Source organism: Simochromis diagramma, unplaced genomic scaffold, assembly GCF_900408965.1.
Source record: "Simochromis diagramma unplaced genomic scaffold, fSimDia1.1 OVJJ01000367.1, whole genome shotgun sequence".
NCBI classification, from domain to species: domain Eukaryota; kingdom Metazoa; phylum Chordata; class Actinopteri; order Cichliformes; family Cichlidae; genus Simochromis; species Simochromis diagramma.
Genome location: NW_024387288.1, coordinates 523,566 through 551,443, shown reverse-complemented (window position 1 = coordinate 551,443; position 27,878 = coordinate 523,566). Strand labels below are relative to the sequence as shown.

General features: G+C 43.8%; 1 protein-coding gene across 1 annotated transcript in view; it reads right to left on the bottom strand.

Moving 5' to 3' along the window:
• Window positions 1–493: 493 nt before the first annotated feature.
• Window positions 494–27,878, bottom strand: part of LOC120716332 (receptor-type tyrosine-protein phosphatase mu-like) — an 87,505-nt gene continuing 60,120 nt past the window's right edge. The window contains exons 15-25 of the mRNA XM_040003833.1: window positions 27,294–27,320; window positions 25,601–25,612; window positions 23,188–23,378; window positions 20,732–20,740; window positions 8,827–8,914; window positions 7,194–7,270; window positions 6,915–6,951; window positions 2,621–2,783; window positions 2,446–2,501; window positions 754–869; window positions 494–505 (exon numbers count right to left, since the gene is read on the bottom strand). Coding sequence (XP_039859767.1) covers window positions 494–505; window positions 754–869; window positions 2,446–2,501; window positions 2,621–2,783; window positions 6,915–6,951; window positions 7,194–7,270; window positions 8,827–8,914; window positions 20,732–20,740; window positions 23,188–23,378; window positions 25,601–25,612; window positions 27,294–27,320 — 788 coding nt within the window. The remainder of the gene's footprint in view (window positions 506–753; window positions 870–2,445; window positions 2,502–2,620; window positions 2,784–6,914; window positions 6,952–7,193; window positions 7,271–8,826; window positions 8,915–20,731; window positions 20,741–23,187; window positions 23,379–25,600; window positions 25,613–27,293; window positions 27,321–27,878) is intronic.

Genomic DNA, 27,878 nt, shown 5'->3' with positions numbered 1-27,878 from the left:
GCTACGTCTGGGAGAACCTGCTGCAGAAATACTACATCGACTCCGGAAGGTCCCTCTTTCATCCTTTAGGAAAATCCATCATTTTTGGTGCCTACTTCTTAATCTACAGCAACACTGTGAAGACAGCGAAACCTTCCAAAACACCACCTTTTGTGCTCCGAACATTTTACTGTGCCTTTAAATGAGTTTTCCCTAATTTCTTCATCCTCAACTTAGAATATTTTTAGTGTGCTCAACTGTTCATAGCTGACCACTCTCCTTATCTTTAGAACTGATTTTATAAACTCATCAAGATATGGAAAATAATCCATAGACTGTCTGCCAAATTTTCCATCTTAAAATGAGTTTATGTCTTGTAAGGAGTAGGATTGCTGATGCTCATCTTGTGAAACAATATCAGAAAACTGTGATGAGGAATTGTCTTCAAACAAGTTCAAAGAACCTGCAGTTCGATCTTCAGCCTCACCTGTCCTTGCCTCTGTCTGTTCACTGTTCACAGGATCCTCTGAAAGGAAACAACTGAAGACAACTCTGTGCTGTGTCAGTGTCGGCGAGCTGAGGTCACGGCGGCCTACACCTCGTGTAGATCCTTTGTTGTGCATGTTCAACTTTATTGTAACAGCTGGAGAACAGCTGCACTGATGGAGCTGAACTGAACTGTAGAGGTGTGTGTACACAGAGGTTTTTGGAAATAACGAAGGATTGTGTGTGTGTGCGCGTGTGTGTGTGTGTGCGTATGTGTGTGTGTGTTACCTTCTCTACAGCAAAGGTCCGGATCACGTACTCAGACAGCAGCTGAGTCTCGATCAGCGTCACCTTCATGTCGCCGTAGATCTCCGTGTCATCAGGCCAGTACTTACAAACTTCACCTACACACCACACACACACCACACACACACACAACACACCACACACACACACAAACACACACAGGATTAAATTGCCTCATTAATTAAACAGAAACACAAACAGAACAAAAGCAGCTGATATTAAAATCTCATTAGAGGCTCCGCCCCCTCCCCCTCTCCTCATTAACAGCTAATTACTGCAGAGCTAATCACACTGTCACCACGACAACCAACGAGGTAAACAGGGAGGGAGGGGTGAGAGAACAAATCAGGCTAACGTGACAGTGTGTGTGTGTGTGTATGAGACAGAGGGAGACAATCAGGCTCTATCCCAGAATCCCCCCTCTGTAGAGGAGGGGAGCAGTTCCCTGGTGCCTTCTGGGTAATGAGGGCTGAGCGACACTCGCCTGCAGGTGTGTGTGTCTGATCTCAGGTTCGATCCTTTATTTTCAGGAGGAAATGGCGGCGTGTTTATCAATTTACAGCGCGATTCACAGGAGCACACCGTGAGTTTCCCAGAATGCCGAGCAAATGCGATGAGGTCAGACAGCCACTACCCAATAGTTAGAACCTGAGCACGCCACCCTCAGAGACGGACGGCTGTGAGGAGCAGTGCGTCAGAGTCCTCGAGGATGCAGTGCCGCTACGCCGCAGCGGGAAAGTCAATGCTCAGAGAAGCAAATCTGAAACACGCAAAGTGTCTGTGAAGGTTCTCGGTCATCCAGGTCATCATAGTTTGAGGAGCTTGCAAAGAAAAGCGTCTGGGCTTCTTTAAGTTTCCATGTAGACGTTTCACCTCTCATCCAAGAAGCTTCTTCAGTTATAAGAGCAAATGGTGGAGAGTCCCAGAATTAAGCCTGTGGGAGTGTCCCCAAGATGATTGATCCTTTACCTAATCACGGGTGTGGGTCCCAATCAGCCAGGGTTTCGGGTGAGCTCATTGTGAAACCTGGCCCCACCTTATCATGTGATTTCCTGAGGTCAGATGGCCCAGGATGTGAGTGGGCGTTAAGGCGTCTGGGGAGGGAACTCAAAACTGGATTATAGATGGCAGACAGTTGGTGTTGTAAGCCCCGCCTCTGTTCAAAGATGGTCGCTCACAGTGGACATAGATGCTTCTTTCACTCCTCTTTCAAACCATCTGTCCTCTCTGTCCAAAATGTGAACATTGGCATCCTCGAAAGAGTGACCTTTGACCTTTAGATGCAGATGGACAGCTGAGTCTTGTCCCGTGGAGGTGGCTCTTCTATGTTGTGCATTTATGAAGTGGCTGTTTGGTCATGGAAAGGTTGGCTTCAATAGGTGACACAGGGGAGCCCATGGCACAGCCATGTTTTTGTCTGTAGAAGCCTTCGTTGTATTTGAAATATGTATTGGTGAGGCAGAGGTCTAACAGTGTGCAAATGTGATCGATATGAAGCCGGTTCTGTTTATTCGAAGGACCTGTCTGTCTTTAGTTTTTTTCTGACAGCTGTAGGTGTGCAGGTGAGGAGAGACCACATCAAATGACACCGTGGTTTCATCTGGATCAAGTGTAAGTTTCTGGACCTCGTTGTTGAGGTCGGTGGAGTTTGTGGTGAGTTTTTTTATTTCTTACAACTGAAGAAGCCTTTCCGACCCACAGGTACACGTCTGTGATCGACACGCTGTTTACTGCAGGTGACCGTGAGTCAGAGCATGAGAAGAATAACAGGAGACATGAGAGCGGCACTCTGGGAAACGGTAGTCCCAAAACTTCTCAGCAAGGAAAATAAACAACCAGATGGCTGCACCGATCCACCGTGTGTGTGCGGGCACGTGTGTGTGTGTGTGTGTGCACGTGTGTGTGCGTGCTCACCCGGCCGACCTCCACCAGGTTGGTTACCATGACGATGGCGGCGGTATTCTCCTGCCAAACCATCCTCCAGAAATCATACACCGTCTCCTGCATGGGACCTGAGACACACACACTCAGGGTAAACTTCATATTAGACTGCAGAGCTCTACATGAATCATAATCACTCTTTTAATTAATTAAAATGAAGCGCACGCACACACACACACACAAACACACACACACACAGAAAATATTTTTAATTACTGTTGACAGTCTGTGTTTTGACGAGCTAATTAGTTCATGCTAATCCATTCCTGTCCTCAAGTGTTTTACAGCGAGAATCTGCTGTGAGCACACACACACACACACCACACACACACACACACATGCACACAACACACATACACACACACACACACACACGCTGCATATTCATGCTCACAGACTGACATGCTGGCCCAAACACTGCTGTTTGTTCAGGACGATGGATTTCTACCTGGAGATCTGATCTGTGTGCGTGTGTGTGCGTGTGTGTGTGTACAGTCAGTGTCAGGTGATTTGGCGCCACCTGTGGTCAGAGGTGGAACTTGTCTTGTTGTTCTGGCTTTCTAAGCAACAACAACACATCGTGTGTTTTAATATTCACGACTTAAAACTGAAGCTTTCTGAATTCTGCTTCAAATAAAAAAGTGAAGTATGAAACTACAATATTCCCAGAATGCTTTGGCACACGGACCTGTTGGCTCTCAGGTTGGATGTGACTGTGAAACTGCAGGAAACCTAAAATCTCACAGATTCTCTGTGATTATTTTGCTGATGCTGTCCTCAGAAAGAGTCTGAACAACACATCTGAACCTTAACATCCAAAACAATCCAGATGTTATCGAATGCAGTCAGTCCATCCATTTTTGATGGATGACCGTAGCTCCCCCCGCCCCCACACTGAGACGTCCTCCATCTCTGACTTACCATTAGAATACCAACCAAGCTCTCACTATGGTTGTACTGGGGCCAAATGACCCATAACAATGGGCCAGACACCCAACACACCTGAAGAACCCTCTACAGGGTTCTCTGAGGGTAGAGTTTGTTCTCCAAGTCCAAAAAACACAAGTAAACTTGGGCAAACTCCCATGGACTGTCAAATATCCTCGAGAGTCCAGTGTTCTGCGAGCAGGACGAAAACCCCCTTGATCCTCCTGAACCTGAGGTTCAAGTAATGGAGGGACTCTCGTTTCCAGCACCCTGGCATAGACTTCTTAAACATGGAGCCACCACCTCAGTCTCCCAATCCAGATGCGCCGCCCCAAATCTCCATGTTGCAGTAGTGGTGTGTCAGGCAGGACAGCCCTACCAAATCCAGAGCCTTCAGGAACTCGAACCTCATCCACCCTAGGGGCCATCAGTAACATTACCCCTAGTGATAAATGGTAAATGGTAAATGGCCTGCATTTGTATAGCGCTTTTTCTAGTCCCTAAGGACCCCAAAGCGCTTCACACTACATTCAGTCATTCACCCATTCCCACACACATTCACACACTGGCGATGGCAAGCTACATTGTAGCTAGTGATGGGTGAGTGGTCCCCCTCCTCAACGGACCCTGCTTCCATTACAGAAGGTGTGACTATGGAATTGAGCAGATCCTCAAAGTGTTCCCTCCACTGCATGACTATATCTTCCTACCATCACTGTAGACAGTGTGTGTAGAATACCTCATTCTCCTGAATAAATGGCACCACGACAGCTGACAGCTCCAACCGAGTGTCACATAACTGCAGAACCAATGATACGATTACAAAAATCCATCAACCTGCGACCTACGGGGTCCTGGTGCACTTATGAACACATATTCAAACACGGTATTCATTGTGGACCAAGTGTAGCACAGAAGCCCAAAGCAGAACACAACTCGGGCATGCTGTTCTTTCCATGCACACCCCTCCAGGTCACACAGTCATTGCCCATGTGAGCGTTTAAGTCCGAGATTGGACTTTCCAGCACCCCACCCAGTGACTCTAAGAAGGCTGGATACTCTAAACTGTCCTTTGGCGCATAGGCACATAAATGCTTCAGCCTCCTCTTGTCGGGGCTGAGTAGCCAGAGAGTTTTTGGAGCAGACCCAAATGCAGACACAAGAGAGACAGAACCAAGTTTAAGAAAAGGAGAGCCATTAATTTAGGCTGAAACACAAAGGTACAAAAGTAAGAGAGAAAGCAAAACCAAGGGCTAAATCTAAACTGGGAAACTAGGAACTGGGAACACGGGGGAGATGAACAGACAACCTGACAAAGAACAAAGGAAGACAGAGGACTCAAATACATGGAGGGCAATGACAGAAGTAGAAACATCTGGGAAACATAGCTGACACAAATGAACATGGCACCACAAGGGAAGCAAAAGCAGACACACCAAACTAGAGATGGCACGATACCACTTTTTTATGTCCGATACCGATACCGATATCATAAATTTGGATATCTGCCGATACCAATATGAATCCGATATAGTGTTTTTTAATCAACAAAACTGTTTTTAAATATCTTGCTGCATTTTGTATAAGTTCATACTCAAGTTTAAAACAACAACTACACTAAAGCTATTCTATCATACCTGTATGCAAAAAAAAAAAAAATTTCATAGTTCAGCAATACTGATCAATCTAATAAACTTAAACCTACACCATCCTCCCTATTCTGGTATTTTAAAGAGTACTTAGCGTAAATATTAAGCAACCTAACTAATAGGGTTCCAACTCCCAGCAACAACAAAAATAAATAAATAAAAAATAGGGAACCACCCCTCACGCTCCACCTCATGATGCTTAATCGACGTAATCAACCTTAATTTGATGCAGTGTGGAAAAAAATGCACAGAAATCAATTATTTTTCAAGAAATATTAAATAGATTCAACATCTTTCTTCAACAAAATTGCAGACTGCACAGATGGTACCTTCCCAAAGGAAAAGTACTATAGCTTACTAGGGTATATATATTAGGCTTAATAGTCACTATATACAGTAATTGACTTCTATTCATTTTACATCAAATTAAAACTTTGGGTGTCAGATAATTATTTATTAAAAGCTAGACATTTTAAATGAGAATAAGAAAGAAAAGTATATCTTTGTGCCCCCTTTTCCCCTGTTAATGCCCTATCGGCCCCCCTGGCTAAACTTTGCTAGATCCGCCCCTGCACAGTTACCAGCCGTCAGCTACGTAGAAAAAGATCCTCGAGTAGAAAGTAATATTAAATAAATTCTAACAACAGCTTATCAAGCTTAAACGTGCTGCTGTTGTTCAGCCGCTGGTTTCCTCTTTCTGGTGCAAAGTGGGCCAAAAGCAACCAGAGAGACGGACTCGCGACAGAAAAGCCGATCAGCTGATCATTAAGCAGTTTCATGATTGAAGTAGCAGCAAGAAGAGGCAGTCGCTCCATATATCGCTTGTTAAGCTTAACGCAGGAATGCTTAACAAACATTCAGAGATGGACTTCACACTTGCTTTACTTCTCTCGGGATAACTTTGTCGGAGATGAAATGCCGGGTTGCTAGCGAAGCTCCAAATGCTATCCAGACCACCGACAGGTCCCGCATGCCACAGCCGCTCTATCACGTGATGCATACTGCTCCGACGTGCTAACGTTCTGAGGCGAGTTACGGCGTGTTGCAAGTTTTGTGAGGTGCTTTCGTGATATTTAATGGATCGGATTACATTTTTTTATTTTTCTCCGATATCCGATCCAGTAATTTAGGTCAGTATCGGACCGATACCGATACGTAATATCGGATCGGTCCATCTCTACACCAAACTGACTATCACACAGGAGGAAAGGCCGATGAGAGAGGGACATGATGGGGTGGAGAACATGGAACAACACACAGGAAGGGGAGACGAGACAACATGGAAACGGAAATATAACTAAACAGAGCAAAAAGATACTCAAAAGTAAAATACTACACACAAAGAAATCACAAAGCACTGTGAACATCAAAAGGTGACACCTCTAATCTGCTTCACTCAGCTGATTCTCACAACTCTGCTGAAGTCTTAAGAGTTCTGCACAATGTACAGGTCAAGGGCTTTTATTGTGAAAGAGTCGGTGCAAGTAGAAGCATATATTGTTTGTCTGGGAGGGATTGTGCAATGTCACGTTTCCTGCTGGCGTCGACGTAACCCCTCGGCTCAGGTTTTTTCTTTAAAAACATCACGAGCAGCTAAAGAAGAAGAAGAAGCTGTGGGTTTCTTACCCTGCGTCGCGATGTAGTGGTTGGGTCTGTGGTAGCCCTGGGAGAGGGAACAGAGAGGTTATACCCACACACACAAACTCATGATCATATGAACAAAAACATGCAGTGTGTGTGTGTGTGTGTGTGTGTAGTTGTTGGGAGCCAACATGTCTGTGATGTTTACACACAGCTGACACTGACAGAGACGGTCGTCATGGAAACATAGTCGACCAGGACATTTCACATCGACGTTTATAGGAAAGTAAACTCTGTGTGTGTGTGTGTGTGTGTGTTACTCACGTCTACATAGTTAGCGTTGATGTAGTCCGAGCTGCCGCCTCCATCCTGAGGCTGCAGACGCACACGAGAGTGATCATCTAACACACACACACACACACACACACACACACTGTTAGTTCGATCCTCAGTTCCTGAGAATAAAACATCTAATAATAAATTAATAACGTTTTAATTACAGTTATTCAATAAAATGATGAAAACTGTGTGTGATGTTTCAAAATGATGACATTAAATTTAAATAATAACTGAATAAAAAAAAATGAAGATAAATTTAATGAAAGAAAGTAAAAACAAATCAAAGTTGGAGCTGAATTGTTCCCGTGTCACCGACCACAGAGCGCCCACGTCATCTCTGACGCCTGCAGCACACTGGCTGTTACTACTGTCATTCACACAGATAGGTGTGTGTTTGTGTGTGTGGGGGGGGGTGTGAATGTAAAATGTGTCCCTGCAGGCCACCGTAGCTCACAGCCTCGGCCTTCATCACACCTCATTAGCATAATTACACGCCACAGGGCCCTGTGTGTGTGTGTGCGCGCGCATGTGTGCGTCCTGATGTTCTTCAGCAGCTGTCAACACTGACTTTGTGGGACGTCAGCTGAGCAGTTACATGATGTGTTTGTGAGACCTGGGGCAGTGTGCTGATCAAAACTGACACCAGATCCGCCTGACGGACACACACACACACACACACACACACACACACACACACACACACACACACACACACACACACACACACACACACACACACAGCTTGTCTGAAACTGCAGGTTTTCTCTCTGACATCGTTTTATGCCACCTGACTGATTAGCGTCTGGTTTCTCTATAACTTCCTGTGATTGGTCTGAAAGCCAAAAGCTTCAAAGAAAAGTTTTGACACCAGGACCAAACAAGATCAGTTCACTCTGATTCCAGACTGGTCCTGGGAACGAGTCACAGCTGGACTCTGGGCTGGACTCAAACTGAGACATCAATCTGGACCTCAGGAGGTCAAAGCAGCAGCAATCACACAGCGCAGAGTCGGTGACACGAATCGTAGCCATGATGGAAAAGTAAAAGAGGCTCTGTTGAACTTTCAGGTGGAAGACTGGAACGAAAAACTGCACTGACTGCTGACCAAGGACTGTTTGGGAATTTAAAGAGGACTATCACCTCCTGGAAAATTTGAGTACAGAGCCAATCCAGGATCTAAGGGAACCAACAAGTCCTACATCAAGTCCAAGACAGAGACCAAACGGAAGACTTGGAAACACAGTCCCGGGACAAGTTCTGGGACTCTGTCTCCATATCTATGGATATATATAGTTTTTGTAACCGTGCTGCTGCCATTTTGATCACACGAGCGCAGGATGGCGTCAGTTTTTACTGCCAGTGTGACGAGCTCTCTCAGGTCACTCTGAGCTTGATAAAAGGAAGCTGTCTGGGAACCAAACCTCCTGTCCCCGTGCTGCTGTGCAGGTTTGGCCTGACATGAGAATCCTGCAGCGAGATGCCCATAACTCATGTCAGACCAACACCTGAGGTCAGCGTTCCCGGTCTCATGTTATTAACTGTCCGTGGACACAAACAGCTGAAATCAGCCTCTATGACGGCCCGCTACGGGACGCAGGTGACGTGCACGGGTACGTACAAGCAATGATGTTGCCGTAGCGATTCTTCATGCGGTTCTCGTCCTTCTTGGCCGAATCCCAGGGAGCGGACTGTCCCTCAAAGAAACTCTGAAAAGACACAGAGAGGGGGGTTAGTTTGAAGGCAGCGAGTGATGAATAATGCAGAGGACGTGTTTGATTTCTGTGCCTGAACCACACAGACGCCAGTTTTACGCTCTGAGCAGATGATTAGGTCCAATTAGGAGCAGGCAGCTCAGAGAGACGCCCCAGGCTCCAAACACGCTCTGGTCGCTGCGTTTCCACACAAAGACACGACTTCACCTGTGTGCGTGCACCAATGCTTCACACCACCAAGAAGCTCCAGATTCTCTGTTGTGTCACTGCACATGCGCGCTTGGCTCTCACTGTTTTTGTGGGTCTTTGCTGTGATTTTGTATATTCCTGCATGTCGTTGTGAGTTCTCGTGTTTGTTGGGCTGCTCTTTGTGATTTGACGTCTCTTTGTGCGTCTGCATCACAGGTTTGTGTTTGTATAAATGTGTGTCTTTTGTTTCTTTGTGTTTCCTCTGAGGAACATTTTGCTCTGCAGCTGTGTGTGAGTCTTTTTGTGTGTGTCTCTATCCTAAACTGACAGCAGAATCTTCAGCAGTCATACACTTGTTTGTCTGTGAAGGTTCTCAGTCATCCAGGTCATCGTAGTCTAAGGAGCTTGCAAAGAAAAGCGTCTGGACTTCTTTAAGTTGCTTGAAGACGTTTCACCTCTCATCCGAGAAGCTTCTTCAGTTCTAGGATCAAATGGTGGAGAGTCCCAGATTTAAGCTTTGTGGGAATAACCCACCAAGAGGGACAAAAGGACCCCCTAATGATCCTCTGCCTAATCACATCAGCCAAGGTGTGAATGCTTGCCTGAGTGTCTTTTATTTAGGTACATTTCTATTTTAAAAATAAAGGTAATTGTGACTATTAAAAGTGTTCTTCATTATATTTTCATGTAACTTTGTTATGAAAAAAAAAGTCAAAAGGAACCATTGGCCCCCAGGCATCTTCACTTTATAAAATTTGGCCCTCTTTGCAAAAAGTTTGGACACCCCTGCCTTAGACCATACACTTGTTTGTTTCACCTTCTCCTGACTGTTGAGTTGATCTACTGTGGGGTTTTTTTTCCATCGCATTCCTTCACCTTGTTTCTGCCCACTTCATGACCTCGTTGGTCTTTCAAGTGGTTTTACATTGTCTCATATCTACAGTCAGTTTGTTGGGTTTTTCTGTTGTTTTCTACTCTTTGATAATTGGCGGAGACTTGACTTGCTGGTTGGACCCTATTTTGTCGTTAAAACCGACCTCTCTGAGTAAATCAGCGTCGCACGTTCACTCTTCCTTCTCTACATACGGGGTTAGAGATATTTGGCGCCATCTGACTGATAGGGAGCGTTTCTTTTTCTTTAATCTGCCTCACACCTTTTCTAGGATAGACTATTTTTTCTGAGATAATTGTTTGACTAGTATTGCGTGTGCCTGTGAATACCATGAAAATAGTTAGATCATGTCCCCTTAAGTTTGGCCCTGTCTATGCCCGACTTCCCTGCATCAGGCAGGAGTTTAAACCCCACACTGCTATCACATAATACCTTTCTATAATTTATAAATAACCATATTAAACTTTTTCTAGACCCAAACATCCCCACAACCATCTCCCCTGCCTCTGGGGACAGAATATCTCAGGAAAAACGTAACAGAAAAGCAAGAATTGGCCGATAAAATAAAAGACTTGGATCATCAGTATGCACACACGAAGGATCCCAAAGATCTAAATCCAAAGTAGCTAGGCTGAATCCTGGCTCAGACCCCCGCTGTAACAGGTGTGGGTCTGATGTCTGGGAAGAGGTTTTCTATACTCTGAATAAGGAAACTGGCTCCTAACCCCCTACTTGCTCTCTTTGGTACAGTGGGCGAGGATGATATTACTGGGGCAAAACGCTGGGTGCTGTCTTTTGGTTCCCTCCCGGTGAGGTGAGACATTTTGGTGAGGTGGAAGGGTGCTGCCCCGCCCACCCATGTCTTGCTGATCTTATGTCTCAATCTTAAAAAGATCAACATCTCGTTCCAGAATGAAAATGGCAAATTTGATCAAATTTGGGGTGCTTTTCTGACAAATTACTCAATCCTTCCATTTAAGCATTTTGGATTAACTGAAGGCTTTTCAGGGAGTTTTTAGGACTTCCTGATAATAATGAATTACAGTCGTCCAGCCTGATGTTTCTGGCAAAATACATTTATATTAAAAAATCAATTCAGAATTTAATTAATAGATATCAGATTATTCAAACTAAAATCCATTGGAATTGATCTTTTAAACCCAGCCGTAGTCAAAGACCCTGGTCCGTGATAAAATCAGACAAACTCTGAGTAAGGTGCAGGTTAACAACAAATCAAATTTAGTTTTGAGTCAGTTAGAGTGGACGAGGCTAAGCATCACACTTTCAAATGAAATAAAACACTATGGGTCTATAGTGATTGGCGCCACACCGCCGCCTCGGCCTGTGCTTTAAAGATTCTGATAGTTAGAATGACTCGTGGGTGTTGATTCATTTAAACTGACATAACCAACTGTAACCAGGTTTCTGTAAGGCAGAGTAAGGCTACGTCCACACGTACACGGGTATTTTTGAAAACTGAGATTTTCCGTTTTCGTTTTTTTTAAAAATCCTGTCCACACGTGCAGTTTTGAGAAAATATCTCCGTCCACATGTAAACACTAAAAAAATGTTGGCCAATCAGAAGTCTAGAAGCCGGAAAGACTAAACAGGGTTTTGTACCTGCACTAAACCTTCAGGACTTCTGAAAAGTTTGTGTTTTCCTGGAAAGGCAGATAATTTTGTTACTATTCAAGTGCCTTCAACATTTCAAATGTTAATAACAAAGACAGTATTTTGGTTGGTGTAGACTCACAACTCAGGAATGAACAAAATGCATACAGCACACATAAATTAATTTTAAAAAAAAGTAAATTTGTAAAAAAGTAAAAATGTTGGGATTTGGGTTGTGAGAGGGTCTGTGTTGGATGTAGAAGCCCCGTCCGAGGTTCATTCAGACGCCTGTCTGTGTAAACGGAGGGACGGTAACTGTGTTAAAACTGCAGATAGTCAGATTAACAGCAACAGTATTTTGTTTCTATCTGCCATTGTAGACATAATCTCATGTAAGCAGTAACGTGGCGCTCAGCGTCACGTCAAAAAGGCGCACACCTTTGACGTTGTGTGACTCAATCTCTGGTTTCCTCGTCCACACGTAAACGCAAAAACTGAGTTTTCAAAAATCTCAGTTTTCAGTGATTGAAAACACCGTTTACATGTGGAGGAAAGGTGCAGACGCATAGAAAAGTCTGTGTTTTCAAACATACCAATGTGGACGCAGCCTAAATCAGGATCTTGATCTCATATTAAATCATTGGCTAACAGGGGCTTAGAAGAGAAAACTTAATGTTTAATAGTTTTAGTCCATTATTTAGTGCAGATGTGGATACTGTATTGTTCTTTCTTTGTAATTGTTTATGTTTACGTTGTTTGTTGCTGGTTTTTAGTTTGTTTTTTGTCTGTTTGGGAGCTGACACAGTCTCTATGGAGATGGGTTTTTGGGGGGGGTAGCAGGAGGAGAGAAGCTGCAGAGAGGCGTGTAAGACTGCAACTCTGCTTCCTGGTCCCAACTCTGGATAGTCATATTTTGGGGGGTTTAATAAATTTGTCCATATTTCTAGAAATGAGAGCTGCTCCATCCAAAGTGGGATGGATGCCGTCTCTCCTAACAAGACCAGGTTTCCTCCAGAAGGTTTGCCAATTATCTATGAAGCCCACATCGTTTCTGGGACACCACTCAGACAGCCAGCAATTTAAGGAGAACATGCGGCTAAACATGTCACTCCTGGTCTGATTGGGGAGGGGACCAGAGAAAACTACAGAGTCCCACATCGTTTTGGCAAAGTTACACACCGATTCGATATTGATTTTAGTGACCTCCGATTGGTGTAACCAGGTGTCATTACTGCCAATGTGAATTATGATTTTACTGAATTTACGTTTACCCTTAGCCAGCAGTTTTAAATTTCCTTCAATGTCGCCTGCTCTGGCCCCTGGAAGACAATTGACTATGGTTGCCGGTGTCTCTAGCTTCACATGTCTGAGAACAGAATCACCAATTACCAGAGTTTGACCCCTGGCGGGTGTGTCGCCAAGTGGGGAAAAATGGTTAGACACATGAACAGGTTGGCGGTGTAACCGGGGCTTCTGTTTAGGACTATGCTTCCTCCTCACCGTCACCCAGCCGCCCTCTTTCCCCAGCTGCTTGGGGTCTGCCGGGGAACAGTTAGCGGGCCTACGCTATCTTCGGCTGCACCAGCTACAGGGGCCTGGCTAGCTACGGGTGAATGAAGGGTGCGAAGCTGAGTCTCCAATTCAGTAATCCTGGCCTCCAGAGCTGCAAATATGCTACATGTATTTATCTACCACAGAGAGGAACACCAACACTTGGTGAAATCATTCGAACCATCCACTCTTATCCACTGTAGGTTCGTCAGTGCTTCATTAAAATGCCTGTAGACAGATGTGTGTGAGACAACAGTCTAACAGCTTCAGACATCCATCAAACAGAGGTGAACAATGTCTCTCTCACACACAGAGACACACACACACACACACGACTGACAGCGTGGAACAAAAGAAGGAAAAAAAATAGAAAAGAATGAAAGGAAGGAACTAATGACTGCTGATAGCTGTGTGTGTGTGTGTGTGTGTGTGTAACAGGGCTTTTTTCAGACACTGATGCTAATGCTAGCTGTCTTCTTTAATCACCACTATCCTCCTGCTGTCACTGACGTCAGAGGTCATCACTTCTAAGGAGACACAAATTGGTATCATTACAAACTCACCTACAGAGTACTACAGTAAATACTACTTTAAATACTACAGTGTACTACAATAAAAATGCATTAAATACTAAAGGATGTAGTATTTATGTCAGGGAGTTTTCAGGAAGTCCTAGTGATGATGACTGATGACTCTAGTCCAGGGACTAGAAAGAGACTAGTTTTGGCTTCCTGTTAAATCCAGAATTCAAAATCCTGCTCCTCACATACAAGGTCTTAAATAATCAGGCCCCATCTTATCTTAATGACCCTGTAGTACCATATCACCCTATTAGAGCGCTTCGCTCTCGCTCTGCAGGCCTACTTGTTGTTCCTAGAGTATTTAAAAGTAGAATGGGAGGCAGAGCCTTCAGTTTTCAGGCCCCTCTTCTGTGGAACCAGCTTCCAGTTTGGATTCAGGAGACAGACACTATCTCTACTTTCAAGATCAGGCTTCAAACTTTCCTTTTTGCTAAAGCTGTCACGGTTCTGGGTCATTTTGACCCAGCAGTTTCAGTTTCTTATGTTTTGGTATTCTTCTGTGTTATGAATTAAGTTCCTGTTTTGATTATTATAATTCTACGTACCAGTTTATTCTGGTTTAGGTTTGTGTCTTGTGCCCTCGTATTTAGTGCTGTTAGTGTCAAGTCTGCGTCTTTGTGAATTGTTTCCTGTTTTACTTTGAAGGTCCCTGTCTTATGTCAGTGTTTTCAGTTTTGCTTCCCCTGTCTCGTCATTTCCTCCCAGCTGTGTTCTAATGCTGTGTCTCATTGCCCTCGTTATCCCATAGTGTATTTAACCCCCATGTTTCTCTTTGTCAGTGTTGCGTCATCTGTGTTTCTCCCCTGAGGTCATGTCAGGGTTCAAGACTCTGTGCAAGACTCATGTTCCTTGTTCTAGTATACGTTTCATAGTTCTTTCATGTCCCAGCACTGAGTCTTGTTTATAGTCATCTCAGTCGTCATTGTCATAGTGTTCGCTGTTCTTAGTTTCTCCAGTTTAGGTTTTAGTTTAGGTAGCCACCGTCCCTGCTGTTTTGTTATGTCTTTCTAGCAGCCACAATAAAGGCTCGCCTTTTGTTTAAAGTTCAGTTCTGCCTCCTGGCCTGTGTCTGCTCCTGGGTCCTCCTCACTGTCTCCACTCGGTCTGCCCCGCAGACGTGACAAAAGCATATAGTTAGGGCTGGATCAGGTGACCCTGAATCCTCCCTTAGTTATGCTGCAATAGGTGTAGGCTGCTGGGGGATTCCCATGATGCACTGGGTGTTTCTTCTTCACTCACTATGTGTTAATAGACCTCTCTGCATTGAATCATACTTGTTATTAATCTCTGGGCCTGTCTCAATGTGCGTACTTGTGCGTACTTGCGTTCTCGTGTACTCGTGATACGTCATCAGTCGGAGACCAAGTACTGTTCCAATTCGAAGTACGCATCAAGCCGAGAACGCGAAAAAGTCCCGGATGTGTTCTCGCTCCGCCCGTTTTATCGAGCATGCATCGGTGGTGACTTGTGTGGACTTGGTACAGCTAAATATCCCAGAATGCATTTCGTCCAAAACTCAAACAATGGCGGACGAGCGGGCTGAAAACTTTTAAATATTACTCTTTCTGGGTCACAAAATAAACTTTTAAGTTATTTTCAAGCGAGAATGTAGCTGTGTAAACTTCAAATATCTGCTCGATTTATCAAGATATCATATATTTCCAAACGCGCTCCGACGTTTTCGGAGACGTCTGTGACCCGCCAGCTCCATAGCAGACAGCGAGGTCGAGGATCACTAGAGCCGGCGAGAACAGCGGACTCCCGGCACATCGTTTTCAACCCCCCTACGGTCTTTTCGCTACTCAGGTTAAACAAACCCCAGTAGCTGTCTATTGTATTGAGTGTCCACTAAAAATAAAAATAAAAGCGTTCTAACATCTCACCTGCTTGTTTTACTAAGGTATGTACACGTATGTACATGTACACTATTTTTATTAATAGAGATTTCACTACTGAGGTTAAACATGATATATAAGTCACTTAGATCACTTCTAAATGTTAATGTTTGGTTTATTTCAGTGTTTTATTTGTTCCTGAGTAAACCGGTTTGGCTGTGATTAAAGCTTCATAACATATTACTCACAGTTAAATTAAGAGGGGACAGCAGTAAAAACTCCGGACCTGTGACATCATCAAGTACGCTGGTGTTCCAATTGTACAAATCGCGAGTCCGTGCTCGCGTACTTGAGAATTGAGAAAGGGCCTCTGTCTCTCTTCCACAGCATGTCTTTATCCTGTCTTCCTTCTCTCCCCCCAACCAATCACAGCAGATGGCCCCGCCCCTCCCTGAGCCTGGTTCTGCCAGAGGTTTCTTCCTGTTAAAAGGGAGTTTTTCCTTCCCACTGTGGCCAAAGTGCTGCTCATAGGGGGTCATATGACTGTTGGGTTTTTCTCTGTATCTATTATTGTAGGATCTACTGTACAATATAAAGCACCTTGAGGTGACTGCTGTGTTATTTGATGCAATATAAATAAAACTGAATTGAATTCAATTGAATTATAATAAATAGCTCTAATATATACAAATAGCTCAACTATAAATATCAAGATTATTAGTGGGATTAAATAAATGTGATTGACATTTTACTCTGTAAAACATTGTCATTCGTTATTTTACTGAGTGTGTGCAAAAGGGTGCAACTGTTACACTGTATACTGTACATTAGGTGGAGGAGTTGTACAGAGATATCCACAGGAAAGAATCATTTCCTGTGTTGTTCATTGGTGCATTATGGGCAGTGTTGGGTAAGTTACGTTAAATTAGTAATTTAGTTACATTACTAGTTACTTCTATCAAAAGTAACTCAGTTACTTAAGTCTTCTAGCTTGCTTACTTGCCACAAGTGCACTGTGCCACCTACCAATAGAAAGGAAAAAATAATGTGCACATTTCCACGAGAGAAATCCCACGCCTGATACAATCCTAGCCTGCTTTTTACATCCAACACAAAAACTGCAGTCGTGGTGCTTTCGATTGTACTCAGAACTCAGAAATTCTGCCTTCTGAATAGGAAGATGTTGGTAACACCAGACTGCAGATGAGCTGCATACAGAGCTGGACTGGGACAAAAAAATCATCCCGGGGAATTTGACTAGAGACCGGCCCACCATTATAGGAAAAAATCATAAAGCCTTTGAATGAAAATAAACACTGTTGTGACAGTGATGTACACTGTTCTGATGGTATATATGTATCAATCTATCAATTGTTTGTTGCAAGACTCAGATAATTATTTTTTTAAAAGTGAGACATTTTAAATGAGAATAAGAAAGTATTTCCTTGTGCCCCCCCTTTCCCTTTTAATGCCCTACATGGCCCCCCTGGCAACACTTTGCTAGACCCGCCCCTGCACAGTTACCAGCTGTCAGCTACTTAGAAAAGGATCCTGGTGTTATTTGTCTCTCAGAAACAGTTCATAACTTCTCTTCAACTCATTCATGTCACCTAAAAGGTAAACCTGTTTCTCCATCACAGTTCTGATGATTCAGTAAGGACATCTCCTGGTTTCATCTTCATGTTTCCCTCTCACCACATATCCAAACCGACATCATGACCAGCAGCTTTACAGCTGTGGCTCCAGCAAACATCAGCTGATACTAGAAATTAATATTAAATAAATTCTAACAACAGCTGATCAAGCTTAAAAGTGCTGCTATTGTTTAACGCGACATCCGCTGGTTTCCTCTTTCTGGTGCAAAGTGGGTGATAAATAAACAAGAGAGAAAAGACGATCAGCTGATCATTGATCAGTTTCATGATTGAAGTAGAAACAGGAGAGGGAGGGGCAGAGAATGAGAGAAGAAGAGGCAGCTGTGCAGCAAAGACAGAATAACTCCAGCTTTGTGTCTTTTTCATTGTAGCTGAAGTCCGGGACAAACTGTGTTCCTTTTCACCTCAATACGAAACGCGTAATATTTTCTCTGAATACGAGACGATTCCGTTTTTTACGGGACGGTTGGAAACTCTACTAACTAACCTTATGAACAAAATAAAGTCAACATCAGTAACATAGCACCACCCAGCTGTATAGAAACTCCGTCATGCTAGCTAGCACGCAGTATGAAAAAGTCAGCACAACGAAAATAAACTCCACCTAAACTTGGTTCATATCTGACCCAGATGGACTGCAGGTTATAACTTCTTACCTGAAGTTCAGTTCACCTGATACTCTCAGACCAGCGGCCGCTTCGGGTCTCTCCTCTTGCCTCCCTTTTCCTTCATCCACCTGCTGGCTTCCACCACTTGCTAATGTTATTGAATCTGTGGAAGCTCCGCGTTAGCCACCACACGAAGTAACGAATAACGAGCTTATCTAAATCCCAGTAACGAGTAACGCGTTCCCGGTTTTGGCATAATAACTAGTTACCGTGCTCGTTACCACAATAATAACGTAGTTACTGTAACGCGTTACTTAATAACGCGTTAGTCCCAACACTGATTATGGATAATCCTAATCTCTCACTGAGGTAGCTCCTGTGACTGGCCAGCACATCGTGGAGTGGGTGGCAGATAAGGAAGATAAGGACAATGGCAGCATTGTCCTTATCTTGGACAACATCCACTTCAGTCTGTGCATCCCCGACCCTCAACCTGCTCCCTCAGCATGCAACAGCATGGAGGACGGCACTGGCCACAATAGACTCGTAGAAACTCCTGAGTATTGTCCGAAAGAGGACGGTCCCTTGTGGTGCCCCTGTGTTGCTGATCACCTTGTCAGACATGCAATGTGGAAGACGCACATATTGTGGTCTTCTTGTCAGGTATTCAACAATCCAGGACACCAGAGAAGCATCCACCTGCATCGCTGTCATCTCCCAGGATGGTCGGCCTGATGGTGCTGAAAGTACTGGAAAAGTAAAAAAAACATGACCCTCACAGCGCTCGCCAGCTAGTCCAGATGGGCGTAGGCACGATTGAGCAGGTAGATGATGCCGTCCTCAGCTCAAAGGCGGGGCCGGTAGGCAAAATGAAGGAGATCCTGATGTGGTCTGACTATGGGTCGGAGCTGGTCCAGAATCCAGTGATGGTCTTCATGCCATTCCACACCTCGCTCATTCTGTTCTGGTGAAGTTTCCACTCCAGCTTCGCCCTGTAATTGTCCTTAGCCTCTCTGATCTTGTCCTTCAGTTACACCTGGATCCTTCTCACCTCCTCTTTATTATATATTCCTATAATTTATAATCTCTTTCTGCTATTTGCACATTTTTTTACTGTAAATTTCTAAGGTAAATCTGTAAATTTTGTATAACCTGTAAATTGTAAATACTGTAAAACCACTGTCATTTAATGGTCGGGCATTGCATTGTACAGCTACAAGCATTTCACCTCATGTCATACTGTGTATGGTTGTGTGTGTGACAAATAAAAATTTGAATTTGAATTTATTGCCCCCTCTGAAAGCCCTCTTCTTGTCGTTGAGGAGTGTACTGATGTCCTTAGTCACGCACGGCTTGTTATTTGGGTAACAATGGTCAGTCTGAGCTGGAATAATGGAGTAGGTGCAAAAAGTTATGTAGTCAGTGAGGCTCAAAGAGTGTCTCCTCATCGGTCATCTCAAAACAGCCCTGTAGTTCTGCTAAGGCCTCCTCTGACCACCTCCATTACAGTCGGTACGTCCATGGGTCTGGCCAACAAGCCGGCAGGCATCAGAGCAATCAGCTGATCTCTGCAGTAATCAAAGCGTGTGGTATAGCTGCTGCAATCCCATTCCTCAATGAAACTAACAGTTTCACAACAAGGAGAACAAAGACTTGCTCAACCCACATGTTTGAGAGAAAGCTATTAAAACAAAATAACACTAATACTAAGTAAAAGAAAAAATAGAGAAAAAGTAGGAGCAACTGAAACAGGCTGCATGCAGGTTGACGAATGCGCAGTCATGCATATCAGGAATATTTTTGGATCAATGTTGTTTACATGATATATCTATGGTTTACATTTCTAAGTGTTGTTTATTTGCTGATGACTTTTTTGTTGTGGGAATTTTCAAGCTGCTTCTGGAAACAGGAAATGGTTGATCTGCTCTGTTCATGTTGGAAAAACAAAATGAATAATATTTGGAAACTGCTTGCTAAAATAACCACAGAAAAATGACAATGGATTCAAAACTGACATGAAACTAAATTCTTGGGAGTTATTTAGATAATTTATGTACAGTTTGCATTTTGTCAAAACTGAAAAGTCTAAATCTATTTATTTTGTACAAAGTCAAAGACTTTGGCAACAATCTCCATGCATTTAACATTATTCACTTATTGTTTTATGCAGAGTCGGGAAACACCCGACAAACATCAACTCAATGGTTCTATTACAAAAAAAGAAAAAGTCATATGAATGGTAACAAACGGACCTGATCAAGAGTCACAAATCCATTACTGATTCAACTAAATATGCTGAAACTCAAACATTTAGTAGATTATAACCTAATTCAAATGATATACAAAGCTTATAATGGTCAATTCCCACTTGACGTTCAGAATTTGTTCAAATATGGATAATAAATCCAAATGCAAAGGAAGTTGGAGTTTAGGTTAGGACCAGTGTGAAGGGTCTTTGTCAGGGGGTTAAACTTCCTGTGTTTGAATCAGAGCTTAAAGAGTTTGATTAATTTTTCTTATGCGATAATCTCTCTGTTTTGGATCAGGGTCTGTGTTATATAAGCTTTAGCTAAAACCTACATCTCTTTAGCTTGCCATTGAATTTCTCTTGTTTAATCGTTTAATCTCTGAGGATATAAATGAAGCCAGTAAAGATAAAAAACTGTGTGAAACTACATCTTTTTGTACTAAAGCAGACGATCAGAGAAGCATAGCAGGAGGTTTCCACTCGTGGTTTACAAGGATGGTTACCACAGAGACTGACAGGGGTGAGTCTGAGCTCACACTCAGCTACTGTGCTAATGTGTGTGCGTTACTACCATATTGTCTCTAATCTAGTCGACAAGAACACAGGACAGTAAGAATCTGAAAACCAAGAAGGCGTCTTACCTCGTTAAGCTGTCCGATCACATTAATTAGTAAAGGAGAAGCATGGAGGGAGATAACAGTCATGAGTGGGGCGCTCAGCTGGACAGCTGGGATTCAGTCATGAGCTCACGTGAACTGATTACTGCATCAATACTACAATCAAACCTAGGTTAAACCACAAAATCTGCTCTGAAACCCAGACTGGAATCAAGCTGGAACCAGACTGGACTCAAACTGGACACAGGCTGGACCTAGACTGGACTCAGGCTGGAACCAGACTGGACTCAAACTGGACACAGGCTGGACCCAGACTGGAATCAAGCTGGAACCAGACTGGACTCAAACTGGACACAGGCTGGACCCAGAGTGGACTCAGGCTGGAACCAGACTGGAATCAAGCTGGAACCAGACTGGACTCAAACTGGACACAGACTGGACTCAAACTGGAGACAGGCTGGACCCAGACTGGAATCAAGCTGGAACCAGACTGGACTCAAACTGGACACAGGCTGGACCCAGACTGGACTCAGACTGGAACCAGACTGGACTCAAACTGGACACAGACTGGACTCAAACTGGAGACAGGCTGGACCCAGACTGGAATCAAGCTGGAACCAGACTGGACTCAAACTGGACACAGGCTGGACCCAGACTGGACTCAGACTGGAACCAGACTGGACTCAAACTGGACACAGGCTGGACCCAGACTGGACTCAAGCTGGAACCAGACTGGACTCAAGCTGGACTCAAACTGGACACAGGCTGGACCCAGACTGGACTCAAGCTGGACTCAAACTGGACACAGGCTGGACCCAGACTGGACCCAGACTGGACTCAGGCTGGAACCAGACTGGACTCAAACTGGACACAAACTGGAACCAGGTTGGACCCAGACTGGACTCACTTGTGGAAAAAAACTGGGCTGATTCATGTTTTTGAGAGGCTGCCATCACTGAACAGACGGATGGACGGAGAGTGAGACAGAAACACTGGAAGAACTCCTCACTGCTAACTTTCTGCAAATGGAGGGTGAAAACATTCCCTGTGTGTGTGTTGTGTGTGTGTGTGTGTGTACTCAGGATGTATAATGGATTAGCCCTGAGGGCAGCCCGCTAGCAGGCAACCAGAACTGAACATACACAAACTCACACACACACACACACACACACACACACACACACACACACACACACACACACACACACACACACACACACACACAAGCCATTCCCTGTTTTGGCCCATTAGCTGGAGGGAAGATCTATAATGTATGTGTGTGTGTGTGTGTGTGTGGGGGGGGGTTCAGGTAAGTAACATCCATTAGTAAGTTTTTCTCATGATGAAAATGGGTAAACATTTGGAGTGCGCACACACACACACACACACACACACACACACACACACACACACACACACACACACACACACACACACAGCTCACAACAGAAAGTCCCAAACTGGTGCTGTTAGTGAACATTATTGGTTTATTTACTGTCTTCGTCTCCTGGTTATTGCTCCTCCTCCTCCTGCTGTCGCAGCCCTCATGCTCCTCATTACTCACTAACCCGCCTGCTCACAGATTAATAGACTTTTGATATAAATGATTAATTGTTTAGAGAGATTCTTTAGTTAGTAGCATTTTATGGAACTGACTCTGCTCCTTCATGTTTAACCACACTCTTCTGATTGGTCGGTTCTAAAGGCTAATAAAGCAATAATGAACAACAGTGAAATCATGTTTTAGAATCTAATGTGACAAAAGACAGAACAACTGTCACAGAGATGCCTGCAGAAAATCTGGAGCCAAATATAGTGTCACTGCTCAAAGTGACTGTGGGTTAGCTCAGGAGGATAGAACCCAGCTGGTGGTGTGGGTGTAACTAATGGTCTCACTGGTGGTGTGGGTCTCACTTGCGTTGTGGGTCTTACTGATGGTCTCACTGGGGGTGTGGGTCTAATTGATGGTGTGAGTCTTACTGGTGCTGTGGATCTTTATTGGAAGTGTTTGGAACTTTTCTTTGAAGCTACAAATTCTGACAAACCAACATGATGAATGTTTCCACTAGAATTGAAAAAGCACTTCACAGCTCAGTGAAACCATGATGGAAGCAGACATTGAGACACACTGCCACCGAATGAAGGTGGAGGCTGACGGAGAGTTGTGGTGTTTCTCCGTTTCTTTGTGCTGAAAAAACAAGCTCAGCCCTAGCTCAGATTCACTAGCTCGGGTCCTGATCTTTCTGATGGTGTTGGCCTTATTGATGGTGTGGGTGTAACTGAAGGTGTGGGGTCTAGGTGTGGGTCCTGATGGAGGCGTGCAGGACTGTGGGCTTCACTTTGTAAACAAACACTTTTTTTATGTCAACTTTTGTCAGCATTCACACCTGCCTCTGTCTGACCCCTCCCCCACAGCTGTGGATTGGATAAAAGTGTTTTTACTGTCAAACTGAAGAGGAAACTCAGAGTGTTGTCCTCACCTCATATTCCTCCTTGAAACCATAGCCCTCAGCACATTTCATCTGGGTGATGTGCTGCAGCAGGTCGGCCACTCGGATGGCTGGGTGCAGCTGTCCTGTCTGATACGGCAGCGCCTCCCTTTCAGAGTCCCGCTGCTTGTAGTGGGACTGGACCAGGCTACTGGTTTCACTGGTCATAGTGTGGCTGTCATCTGGAGGGAGGATAGAAGGAGAGGCGGGAGAGGGTGGACAGATCAGATTTAGGCTGCACAGACACATTTAAAAATATTAAGCTGGAATGGACCAGACCGACCCAGGCAGAACCAGGACATTAGCTCCAGTTCTAACGTTTCTTATTATGGAACTTGATAAATTTCACTTTCAGTTCTGTATCGGTTACATTTGAATTGTTCTGATTAAAGCTTAGCTTAATTTTGGACAGACTTTGTATGTTCACTTAAATACCTTTAAAAAATCTTCTAAATTCCTTCAAAGGTCAGCGATCACATTTACAGATCTGCTATTGAATCTGCTCATTAAATCCATCAATGCTACAGAGTGCCATATAAAGTTTAAATGAACCAGAAGGATTAAAGTTCCTGCTCACAAGCTGACATCGAGCTGAACAGGAGAAGATATGAGGCGAAGATAAGAGCGACTCTACTGTACCACAGGGAAATGGACATCACAGTATCTGCAGCAAAAATGTGAACTGTTGATCTGACAGTTGAGAGTAGCGGCCTGGCTTCCACTGATCCAAGGTCAGAACTTTCTTAGCATATGAGGTAGGTAATCCTAAAATGCTGACAGATTTTTAAAACTTGTAGTGAAGCAGAAACTGCAGACTTCCTTTCACAGTCACGCTGTCTCTGTGTTTTTCATCAGTAACTTTATCGTCAGCAGGCAAACCAATGGGATTCTGTGTTTACAGCCAATCAATCGCAGCGTCCTGACCTCATGAAGCACAGACCGCTTTGATTTGTTTGGTCAAACCTTCTAACCTTCAGCTGCTGCTCTAACAAGTCTCAGTGAAAACTCGGACTTACAGAACACATCCAGCCACTGAAACCTGGACTCTGTGTATTATCAGTGGAAAGACTGGTTCTGTTAGATCATGTATTGGTATGAGTTGGTTACTTACTGGTTTTAGTTTTTCTTTACTGGATTAAATAGAAGCAACATTGAACAGAAGGACTGTTTTCACTATTTGTGTTGGTCCATTTTTTCCCTGAATGTTCGAAACGGTGAAGATGTTTTCCTTGTTGTTCTTTCAGCCTCATGTACTAAACACAGCAGAAACATCTTAACCAGCCACCAGGACTGTTAGAAGACTACAGGGTGAAGCCATGATGTAACACAAACAACCTCAGATTACAAAACTGCTCAGGTGTTGGTTAATAATAATAATAATAATAATAATAACGTATACTTTATTGATCCCTGAGTGGAAAGTCCTCTCTGCATTTAACCCATTCACTCATTGAAGCAGTGGGCAGCCACCAATCTAATGCCCGGGTTAAACAGTAAAAGAGTGAACTTGGTGCTTCAAATTCATCGAGCCTGAATTTGACGGACGGCCTGAAAGAGTGAAGTCATACAAAGTCTGTCCAGAGTCTGTACTTCCCTTCAGTATGCCACTGATCTGTCCAAGGAGCCAACAGCAACACTAATGAATGACACACACAGATCACATGACATCAGATCACATGACTAGAGAGAGGATGGTGATTGTTGCTGGTTTCTTTTCACACTGCTGCCATGTCAAGTTCTTCAATAGTTCATTGCAGTTAATTGTAATATCAAGTACTGTTCTGGATCCAGTACATCATGGTCTGAGTACTGGTTCAGATCCAGTACAGCATGGTCTGAGTACTCGTCTAGAGGTGGTCCAGGTTCTTGGAGCTGCGGTGTGAAAAGAGGAAAGTTCAGAGTCCTGGAAATGAACAAACCTTTTTGGTAAACTGGTTTCTAATCAGAAACGTCCAGGACTCTGATGTGAACATTTCAGCAAAGACTTGGCTGACATACCTTCCACTATACTCTCTAACTCTGTTTTTATTGGCTAGTCTGGGGGCTGACTGACCAATCAGGAACTCTCTGTCATTTAAAGCCCAATCAGGTATGGTGAGGCCGAGAAGATGGGTGATGTAATGGAGGTGGTGAGTTGTGACTGAATGGACAAAACAACCACTATGACAAAAAAGGGAACCAATCAGATAAAGAGATGCAGAGCTAGAAGCTGATTGATTCAAGGTTACATGGTGGGAGGAGCTGGGGGTTGTAGCGTCACAATCTCACAGACGGTAAAAAAATGCGTCATTGCCACGCTAACTGATGATGTCACAGCGGTGGTGGGTGTGGCTCCATGCTCAGTGGTGACAGACACCCCTCCCCAACATGAGCCCACCCTTTAGCCCCAAATTTAACCACTTACCATTAATGGGCACTTTACAAAGAGAAAGATAGAAAAGAAGAAGAAGACAGAGGAGACAGAGTTTAGGCAACAAATTTAGCTTTAGCCTGTTCTTAAGCTAACCTTCTGCTAACAAACAGCCAGCATGAATCAAACAAACAGCTAGAAGTAGTTCTATTTGCATTGGTAGCAGCTAGCATTTAGGGTAACCTAGCTACCCTTGCTAACTGTACCCTGAGTGCAGGACTGGTAGCCTTGGCTAACGTCAGCATCCCTTGCCTGAAGACCGATTAGCTAGCCTGAGGAGAGAGGAGAAAAGGGGAATTTATGAAACAGTGCTTACTAATAGCCTTCTATTCTGTGGACGCTTAGCTGGCTTAGCTGAATCAAGTGCAGAAGTTTAACTGAAACTTGGAGCCGGGTCCACTGTTCCCCATGTAGATGTTCCTGTCCCTAACACTGCGTTTGGGTAGAACGTCACCTGTTTCTAGTCAAAATCCTTTAGAGATACTATCGATTTAATTTGACCACAGCCCTAATCACTGCTCAAGGACAGAAAGACTCTCTGACAGGTTCCCACAACATGTCCGAAACAGAGCTGGAGAATATGTGTTCCATGTGTTCTTTAACTACCAGATACACCTGGGAAAGTGTTTACAGTAAAACAGCCACCGTTTGTTTCCCAAGAGCCAAGCAAATCTTAGGTTAAATCTGAGGAAGGTTAAAGTATACAAGGTCTGTGAGCCGAGCTCGGCTGCTTTCATTTCTGTGATCTGAAATAATGACGTGCCTACAACGTGCGTATCAATATTTACAGACTAAAAACACTGAAGAGCTGAAGAAGCGAAAGTCCTCAAAGATATGGATCGTCCACAGAAAACGTGTGCTCACGAGGTGTGGTAATTGCATTTGTGTTTAGTTATTCTTGATAGCATGAGTGATTATCAATGAGATAACTGAGACTGAATAAATCTGTCACTTGCCACGCCTCGGATATTTTAAATAACTGATAAAAATGAAGCCGAGGATTAGGATTCTTCTCAGCTGCAGCCAGACTCTGGGTAAATGTTCACATCACATATAATAATATATTAATAAATAATCAGTTTATTAATATAAACTTTTGGTTTTCCTCCCCCCAGTCCACGTGGCGTGTTGTGCCCATGCAGAGGTTGGAAGTCACAGACAGACGTGACGTCAACACAACACGCAGGAATGTTGTGGATGCGGGGATGGAGTGAAGCCCACCATCAAGTTTCAAAAACAACAAAACCAAAACAGATAAATGCACAAATTTAATCCATTATGAAAGGAAAATAATAATAAAATAAATGTTAATTTAATATAAAGGCAAATAAAAAATTCTATTTTAATCAATTAAACTAAAAAACATACAAATTGACAGAAAGAAGAGTATAAATGAGAACGTTATGATCTGAAACAAAATCGTACTTGTAAAAGATGAAGGAACAAGATAACAAAAACAAGATTCCAAAAGGAGGAAAGAACCAAAAGCAGCCGAACGAGAAGCAAGCAGGGATGGATGGAAGTCAGAATATCTGTCCTTCTGTCTCTCGTCTCCTCTCACCTGTCTCTCTATTCTAGGCCTCAGCTCTGTCCACTTCCTACCATCTGACTGCCCCTTTCCTGTCTGTCTACCTGTGCACATCTGGCCTATCGAGGAAACAGAGGAAACAGAGGAAAGGTGTCTCACCCAGAATGGCTGTCGGTACGAAGGGATCTGCCATCAGGACACAGCAGCATACAGACAGATGGACAGACAGGACAAAAGAAGAAGAGAAAAGAAGAAGAAGACCAGTCAGCTCGCTGCATGTCTGCAGGCAAAACATCGGCTCAATTTTGGCTAACTGATGTGCGAACACCAGCTGTCAGGTGAATATTAGGCTCGTGGTAGATGAATGTTGGTTGAGAGTATAGTTAATGTTGACTAAATGGTTGAAATGCATCAGCTGGATGTTGGCTGACTGCTGGATGAATGTTAACTATTTAAATGGAAGCTAAATGTCTGGTGAGTACTGGGCTTCAGGTGAATGAGCCAAAAGGTTCGAAGCCTAAGTTTGAAGCCTAATCTTGAAAGTAGAGATAGTGTCTGTCTCCTGAATCCAAACTGGAAGCTGGTTCCACAGAAGAGGGGCCTGAAAACTGAAGGCTCTGCCTCCCATTCTACTTTTAAATACTCTAGGAACAACAAGTAGGCCTGCAGAGCGAGAGCGAAGTGCTCTAATAGGGTGATATGGTACTACAAGATCATTAAGATAAGATGGGGCCTGATTATTTA